At 64.0% G+C, this 7,592-nt stretch overlaps 2 protein-coding genes across 4 annotated transcripts; one reads left to right on the top strand and one right to left on the bottom strand.

The window, feature by feature from the left end:
* The first annotated feature begins 951 nt into the window (after positions 1-951).
* HMGA1 (high mobility group AT-hook 1) lies at positions 952-6,230 on the top strand. Of its 3 annotated transcripts, none has more exons than XM_027632050.1 (5): positions 952-1,859; positions 2,657-2,761; positions 3,499-3,579; positions 3,995-4,045; positions 5,102-6,230. In XM_027632050.1, the coding sequence occupies exons 2-5, from the start codon at positions 2,660-2,662 to the stop codon at positions 5,156-5,158; spliced, it is 291 nt and encodes a 96-aa protein (XP_027487851.1). In that variant the 5' UTR covers positions 952-1,859; positions 2,657-2,659; the 3' UTR covers positions 5,159-6,230. The 3 variants fall into 3 exon arrangements, with proteins under 3 accessions (XP_027487851.1, XP_027487850.1, XP_027487849.1); XM_027632049.1 differs by having other exon boundaries at positions 955-1,859; positions 3,496-3,579; positions 5,105-6,230; XM_027632048.1 differs by having other exon boundaries at positions 955-1,859; positions 3,496-3,579.
* Positions 6,231-6,459: 229 nt separating this feature from the next.
* LOC113940901 (small integral membrane protein 29-like) lies at positions 6,460-7,586 on the bottom strand. The gene is made up of 4 exons (XM_027632047.1): positions 7,402-7,586; positions 7,299-7,324; positions 7,122-7,227; positions 6,460-6,812 (listed from the first exon to the last, which is right to left on the bottom strand). Exons 1-4 carry the CDS (start codon positions 7,510-7,512, stop codon positions 6,750-6,752), a joined length of 306 nt encoding a protein of 101 aa, XP_027487848.1. The 5' UTR covers positions 7,513-7,586; the 3' UTR covers positions 6,460-6,749.
* Between the last annotated feature and the right edge of the window lie 6 nt (positions 7,587-7,592).

Below are 7,592 nucleotides of genomic sequence, written 5' to 3'. Positions count from 1 at the left end.
GGACAGGTTGGCCCTCGTGCAACCCAGAGGTGACTGCTGAGAACAGCCCAGCCCGTGCTGTGGAGCAGGGGGAGCGATGGCGCCGGGGGAGGAGAGCCTGGTGGCTCAGCATCCGTAGGGATGGAGAGGGGAGGAGGTTTTCTTCCCCCTGCTCCATCGATCAAGAGGCAGATGTGGCCCCTCCACCTCCAAACCGTGCAGAGATGTGCACCCCCCCGGCCGCGGGGAGCCCGGCAGCCCCTGCCCGCATCCCCCACTGATCCTCCCTGCCTGGAAAGGTTTCTCTCTCAGCTGCTTCCTCTCCTCCATGGCAACCCAGCTGCTCCCTCCCTCCCTCCATGGCTCTGCCGCACGTGAGCGGGGCCGGAGCCGCTTCCGCCATGTGCCCGGTCCCGGGGCTGGGGCTGCACCCGGGGCCGGGCAGGTGCCACGAGCAGGGAGCACTGCGGGAGCTGGGGCTGCTCTCGGGAACAGGGTGTGGGCTGGGAAGGTGCTGGGGTGAGAGAGAAGCACCCTCCATCTCCAGCATCCTCCTCCTAATCCCCCTCTGCTGGAGTGGGGCATGGACCCCTCAGTCCCCCAGTGTGGTTTCAGCTCTGGGGCCCTGGGGAGAGCTGTGAGGTGGTGGAGGGATGGCCGGGCTGCAGAGGGATGGCTGGGATGCAGAGGGATGGCTGGGGTGCAGAGGGATGGCTGGGGTGCAGAGGCATGGATGGGGTGCAGAGGGATGGCCGGGATGCATAGGGATGGCTGGGGTGCAGGGGGATGGATGGGGTGCAGAGGCATGGATGGGGTGCAGAGACATAGATGGGGTGCAGAGGCATGGATGGGGTGCAGAGGGATGGCCAGGGTGCAGAGAGATGGATGGGGTGCAGAGGGATGGCTGGGGTGCAGAGAGATGGATGGGGTGCAGAGGGATGGCCAGGGTGCAGAGGGATGGCTGGGGTGCAGAGGCATAGATGGGGTGCAGAGAGATGGATGGGGTGCAGAGGGATGGATGGGATGTGCATGTGCTTTCCCCAGCACCAACTTTGTGGCAGCAGGCTCTGTCTCGGGGGGCCAGACCCAGTGGTACCCCCATGGTGTGGGGGGCCCCCTTGGCATTCCCAGCTGGAGCTGCTGCGTGGGGCCCAGCCCCAGCAGGGAGAGGAGAACACGGCAGGGTGGGAGCCATGCTGGGCCCATCTGTTTCCAGCTGCGGGAGGGGGCACGGAGTGGCTCGAGGCTGTGCTGCCTCTGACAGAGATTGACTCAAAAAGAGACAAAACCCTGGCCCAGCCCGGCCAGCAGCTGGCCTTTTGCTGGCCTAAATCTAAACCATACTTCTCTTTTTTTCTAAGAGACTCCTTGAAGGGCTCTGGGATGCTGTGAGTAATATTTTCGGGGTGTTTACACGACAGCATGGTTTCTGTCTCCCAAAAAAAAAAAAAGACTCCGAGGGTGGTTTTTGTTGTTGTTGTTCTGCACTCATGAGTCACTTCCAGAGGGGAGCGGGAGCTGACGCCTGTTTTTTGAAAAGCCTCAGAGGTCTGAGCGTGGCTTCTCGCGCTGCACGTCCTGCCCACACCCACCCCAGCTGCCCCAGTGAGGCTCAGCCTCCCGGGGGGCTCAGCACCCCCTGTCCCAGCTACTCCAACACCATCCAAATTGGAACCAGTCGCTCAAAACTGAGCGTTGTTATCCCAGAGGTAGGAGGGTGCCTCTGTCGGCACACACAGACTGGGCACACAACCTCGTACCCGCCTCTCCCTGCCCTGTTCCTGCTGGGAATCCTCATTTCCCCACTCCAGGCAGAGGTCCCTGCATGGCCACGGTCACCTGGCTGAGCAGCAGCGCAGGTGCCCTGCACAGGGTCACTGGTAAGAGCAGGGGCTGTGGCAGTGATCCTGCTCCTTCCATCCCCAGTCCCATCCCTCCTGGTTCCTAGGCCAGGAGCTGGGTGTGGAACCACCCCCACGGCTCTGGAAAAGCAGGTTTTCCCTGCACTCCTGGGAAGCAGTGAGGTGGAGAGCCTTTTCCTCTGTGGGATTTCTCCAAGAGCAAGGAAAGCTGCCCAGCCCTTGGGGACATGCATGGGGGGGGCACAACCCAGCATCCCCAGGACAAGTGCCAGGCAGTGCCTGTCCCTAATTCCAGATGGAGCAGGGACAGGGGTCCAGCACCCTCTCTGGGTGCAGCACTGCTGGGTGTCAAGGTGGGGTGGGAACAGGGCTGCAGGAGCCTGTGCCCCCCTCCAGGGCCCTGGCACCCCTGGGGGATGCCCAGGGCCCCTGGTGCCACCACTCATCCTGTCCCAGCTTGCTGGTGCAGCAGCACATCTGGGATTCCAAGGACTCCAGATTAAACCTGGAGCCGCTCTCCTCTTTTTGGGGAAGGGGGTTGGGTGGGAAGGGCTGGCCAAGCTGCTGCTCCCCAGATGCCTGAGGGGGCCCCGGGAGATGCCTCAGGGCCAGGCACTGGCTCATTAGGGGGGTGGCTGTGCCAGGGGCTTGGGGCAGCCAGTGCACTTTGCCCCCCAGCCGGTGCCAGGAGGATGGAGGTGACATCACCCCAGTGCAAGGGCTGGGGGGGCAGCAGGGCCGGCTGGCACGGTGAGCCAGAGCCATTGCTGATTGACCTTCCTCCCTCCTGCTCCTCCTCACCACTGCCCGGACAGACAATGAGCGAATCCAGCGCCAAATCCAGCCAGCCCCTGGCCTCCAAGGGGGAAAAGGACGTGTCGGAGAAGAGGGGCCGAGGGCGGCCCAGGAAGAAGCCACAGGTACGTGAGGTACCCTGGGAGGAGGGGGGTGACAGGCACCCCCAGGGTATGGGCAGCAGGGAACCCCCTACCCCTGCATCCCCCAGGCAGGGCTGGGGACACACCCAGTGCAGCCCCCACTGCCCCCTTTGGGCAGCACCTCCCCAGTGCTCACCAGCAGCAAAACCCTCCTGGGGGGCTCCAGAGACCCCCAAGTGCTGCAGCATCCCAGAGCTGCTCCAGGGCTGGGCTGGGGGCTCCCCTGCCCCTCCCCAGGCCCTGCTGAACCTGCCTTTCCAGATGGGCTAATTAAAGCCCCATTAGCAAAAGCTGCTCAGAGGGATAAGATGCTGCTGGAGCCTTTATAGTGCCAACCCCCCCTTAGTTCCCCCGGGGCAAGTGGAGTTTGTACACATCCTTTTCCTGCAGAAAAGGTGATTTTTGGGTTCCCTGATGCTTCCTTGACTGTGGCACTGGCAGCAAGCAGGGTCTGGGCTGAGGAGCTGTGGGGACTGTCTGGCTGAGCTGAGCAGCTGATGCTGAGAGGGGGACAGGTCACGTACAGCCGGCTGAAGGACACACAGGAACCTGTGCCTGGTGCCTGATCTCCAATCCCAGTGATCCCAGTACCACATGCAAGAGCATCTCTGACCTGTCAGGGTCTGCTGGGAAGAATGGGACTCCCAGGCAGGAGCATGCTGGGAGGCACTGGGAGCCATGCTGGGCATGCAGCCCCCCCTCTGTTCTTCCTCCAGCAGGAGCCCAGCGATGCCTCGACCCCCAAGAGACCCCGTGGACGGCCAAAGGGCAGTAAAAACAAGGCCACCCCAAAGGGCAGGGTAGGTGCCTGGGGACGGGGCTGCTCCAGCCAAGTGCTGGGACCGCAGGTCCGGTTTGAGTTCAGTTATGGACAATTCTGGGCAGATCTGCCCCTGGGAGGGGGGGTCTGGGCACTGGCTCCCAGGGAGGGCAAGGGGGGCTGGGGGGGGCCGTATGTGTCAGCACAAGGACACCAAGGCAAACCTGTTTGCAAAACAGCGACTCACATCCTGCACCCACCTCGTGAGTCATGGGGCATCCTGGGGCCAGGGGGAGCTGGCAGCAGCACCCCAGGAGATGCCACTGGGGTGATGAATCTGGCAGTGACGGGTGGGAGGAAGGGGAAGGCTGGACACCCCCCACCCCCACTCCCCCAAACAGTATCCCAGGAACAGCTTGACCAAAATGCCCTTTTTTTTGGTTGTTGCTGCTCAGAAAACTGCAGTCACACCAGGGAGGAAACCTCGAGGGCGACCCAAAAAAACGGTGAGTGGGCTTTTTTTCCCTTCCCCCTCTGACCTGGCAGGGTGCTGCACACTTTGGGGGCACAGCATCCCCTGGCTGGCCCCACGAGGATGGGTGGATGCTGCCGGGCTGGAGGAGTGCAGAGCAGTGACCAAGCAGAGGACACAGGGCGGGCTGTGAACCCAGCTGTACCCTGGGGCTGGGGGTTCGAGTGGTCCCAGCCCCAGGAGCAGTGTAGAGGTGGCTGGTCCTGCCCCTGGGGATGTGCTGGCGCGGTTCCTGCGGGTGCAGCCACCCCATTCCCTGAGCCTTCCCTCCTCCATTCCATTTTTTCTCCTTTCCCCCTCAGCTTGCAGCTGAGGTGAATACGGGGCACCCACGAGCATCACCCGAGTGGCTTCATCTCCTTTCCCTGCATGGCCCAGATTTTGCTCCTTTTCCCACTGAAATTCCTAGCAGAGCACGAGGGGTTGGGAGCAGCCAGGGCTGCAAACCCGGGGTTGCATCCTGGGATCTCCTGTGCTGGTGTCACAGTGCCGGGGGCTGTTTGGGGTCCCAGGGCAGGCAGCCAGTGTGGGGGGTGGGAAGAGCCCGTCCTGTGCCAGTGGGGCCGTGCTGGGGACACGGTGTCCCCCCCGGTGTCCCCCCGGCAGCCGCGGTGGCGTTTCTGTGAATGAAGCGGGAGGAAGTGGGGGCTGGTGTGAGTCAGGCTCACTCAACCCTGAGTCACCACCCGTGTGGGGTCACGGCCACCCACCCCGGCCTGCAGGGCTGGACAGGGACACCCGGTCCTGCCACCACCCCCGGGGAGCCACTGGGGACCACAGTCCCACCCTTGCAGGTGTCAAGGCACCTGGGGTGTGCAGTCCCCCCTCCTCGCTGTGAGCCCACCCAAGGGGCTTCTCACCTGGGATTTAATCTGCAGCAGTTGAACTCGGAGTCAGGGCCAGTCCTTAAACCCAGGAGGGTGCTGGTGCCTCAGTTGCCCTCGTTGCACGAGGGGTGTGATGTGGCCGGTCAGCCCTTCGTCCAGGGAAAATGGAGTGGCACCCTCAAACACGCTCCCTTGCCTCGCAGCAGCAGGTCCAGGAGGAGGTGAACATTTCCCAGGAGTCATCCGAGGAGGAGCAGTGACACCTCCTGAGCCGGCGCTACCTCATCGCCCGACGGCCCCGCGGCGGCCGGGTGAGAGGGACCGGGAGAGACCCACTGCGCCGCCCCGGCTTCCTCCTCCTCCGCTCCCTCCTCACCCTCAGACAACGGCAGCACTGGAAAATGGCCCAACCCGGGCGGCCCCTGCAGCCCCCGCCCGGGGGGGCACCTGCCCCGGCTCCCCCTCCCCAGCACTGGGGTTCGGGGCAGCCCCACTGGTAAGGGGGGGCCTGGCAGAGAGCCGGGGCTGGGACCCCCCACCTTCGCTGCCCCCCACGCAGTGATCTCACCCAGCCAAAGTGGATGCTGGTTGCCCCCTCCTCCCCCCCCCCCAGCATCAGGCTTTGCCCTGGGGCCTCTGCAGAAAAGAGAGTGGGGGCAGCAAAGGTGAGACCCCCCAAATGCATTAGACCTTTGCTCTGGCCTATGGCTTCCCTGGGCACCCCCTGCACCCTCCCAGTCCTGGGTGACTGCACTGTGTGTGGGAGCAGCTCCCCCAGCACTGCCGAGGCCCAGAGCCCGTCCTGGGGGGACCTGTGCAGGGCCAGCTTGGGGCAGCCCTTTCCTCATAGGTTCTGGTATAGATATATATTTTTTTTTAGTACTTTTTTTCCTTTCATTCACAACTACCTCTGGATATTTAAGTTCCACTCTCTGAACTCACAGACGTGCTACTGCGCTGCTGGGGCACCGTGGGCTTGGTGGTTCCTGTTTCGGGGTGTTGCTGGGGGCCGTGGGGCATTTTTTTTTTTCCCCTCCCCTTTTTTTTTTGGGCTTTGTTTTTCTTTTTTAAAGTTGTTGTTTTGAGGTCTTAGGTTTGCTCTATTGCTCCAGGGGATTGAGGCTGGCAGGGCAGTGGGGTGGGGGGACCGTGGGGTGCTCCCCCCCCCACGCTGCCCAGGCATGACGGCTGCAGCGGGACCGGAGGTCGGTGCCGGGCGGCCCCGGCGGGAGAGAATCGGGGTTTGGTTTGGGGTTCTTTTTGGTTCACTGTTAATGACCTTTTGGGTTCCTATTTGCAGTTACTTGAATAAAACATTTTATGGACGTTGGACGGCTCTGCCCCGGGCCCTGGCTGGGGGGGCAGGTGGGTTCCACGTGTGGCTGCTCCGCACGGCACCTTCTCCAGGGGCACATCCGTGCTGGTGGCAGCCACCGGCCATCCCTGGGCACGGGCAGGAGCTGCTGATGCAAACACAAACATGCAAAGCCCCACTGCCCCCAAACTTCCCCCGTGGCTGGGGCGGTGCTGCTGAACCCCCAGCCCCACATGGAGCCCCACAGCCGAAGGCAGAGATGTTTATTTGCTCCATCTCCCCCCGGGCATCCCACAGTGTCTGGAGCCCGCTGTTCCCTGCCAGGCCCTGCTGCCCCACCTTGAGCCTTCCAAGGGGCTGCTGGAGCAGTTCAAGCAGAAAAAAAAAAAAAGGCAAAACGATGTCCCCGCCGGTCAGTGCTGGGGTGGGGGTTGCTGGGGGCACCACTGCGGGCACGTCCTGCCCGTCCCAGGGCGCCAGCACCGTCCTCCCTTCCCTCCCGCGGGCAGCATCTGGTCCTGGTGCTCCGGGCAGGGTCAGGCCCTCCAGTCCCTGCGTGGGGGCCGAGGGGGTGAGAGTCCCCCCCAGCCAGGCACCACCTGCAACAGAGAGGGTCACACGTGCTCACCGGGCACGGGGGGGAACGAGGGGCCCAGCCCAGACCCCCCCACGCCGAGCAGGGCATCACGGTGCGTGGGGGAGCCCTGGGCTTGCAGGCACCAGCTGCACAGCCCAACCCTCCCAAAGCCCTCTGGGTTACACCCAAAGCTGTCTCCCCCGAGGTTAGACTCGATCTTAGAGCCCTTTTCCAACTTTAATGAACCCGGAGCTCCCTCGGGACAGGCACCTCACTTGCTGGTGCTTAAATTTCTCATGGAAAACCTGGATAAGAACCCATTCCCACCCACCTGAGCCTCCTCGGCCTCCACCAGCAGCTCCTGCTCGGACTCGGGCGGCTCCTCGGCCGGGTCGTAGCTGTACATGGGCAGCAGCCGGTGCCGCAGCCGCTCAGACCTGGGGGGGGTCGGCGGTGAGTGGTGACCCCGCAGCCCCCCCCGGCCTCCAGCCCCGCGACCCCCCCTCACCTGCGCTTCTTCTGCACGCACATCACCTGCGGGGAAAGGCATCAGCGGCGCGGGCTCGGGGGGCGTCGGTGCCCCCCAGACCTCCCCCTGCCCGCCCACTCACCGCGGCCAGGACGGCGCCGAGGAGGGTGAGGAAGAGGAAGGGGCCCAGCACGGAGCCCACCAGCGAGTCGCCCGCCGTGCCCGGGGCCGTGGGGGCCGTCGCGTTGCTCATGGCCCAGCACCGGCTCCTGCCCGCATTGGGGACGCGGGTGCCCGGCCCCGGGGCGGGACCCCTGCAACCCACACCTGCCC

Source organism: Corapipo altera, unplaced genomic scaffold, assembly GCF_003945725.1.
Source record: "Corapipo altera isolate COAL_440 unplaced genomic scaffold, ASM394572v1 61306, whole genome shotgun sequence".
Classification (NCBI taxonomy): domain Eukaryota; kingdom Metazoa; phylum Chordata; class Aves; order Passeriformes; family Pipridae; genus Corapipo; species Corapipo altera.
Note: the sequence above shows the minus strand (reverse complement) of the source record. Positions and strands in the feature narration are given on the sequence as shown.

Bases quoted from the DNA above. Each gene is read 5' to 3' on its own strand.
- HMGA1 (XM_027632048.1), top strand. From the start codon at position 2,660: ATGAGCGAATCCAGCGCCAAATCCAGCCAGCCCCTGGCCTCCAAGGGG. The intron at 2,762-3,495 runs GTACGTGAGGTA...TTCTTCCTCCAG, and splicing joins GGCCCAGGAAGAAGCCACAG to CAGGAGCCCAGCGATGCCTC. The intron at 3,580-3,994 runs GTAGGTGCCTGG...GTTGCTGCTCAG, and splicing joins AGGCCACCCCAAAGGGCAGG to AAAACTGCAGTCACACCAGG.
- LOC113940901 (XM_027632047.1), bottom strand. From the start codon at position 7,512: ATGAGCAACGCGACGGCCCCCACGGCCCCGGGCACGGCGGGCGACTCG. The intron at 7,325-7,401 runs GTGAGTGGGCGG...CTTTCCCCGCAG, and splicing joins TCGGCGCCGTCCTGGCCGCG to GTGATGTGCGTGCAGAAGAA. The intron at 7,228-7,298 runs GTGAGGGGGGGT...GACCCCCCCCAG, and splicing joins TGCGTGCAGAAGAAGCGCAG to GTCTGAGCGGCTGCGGCACC.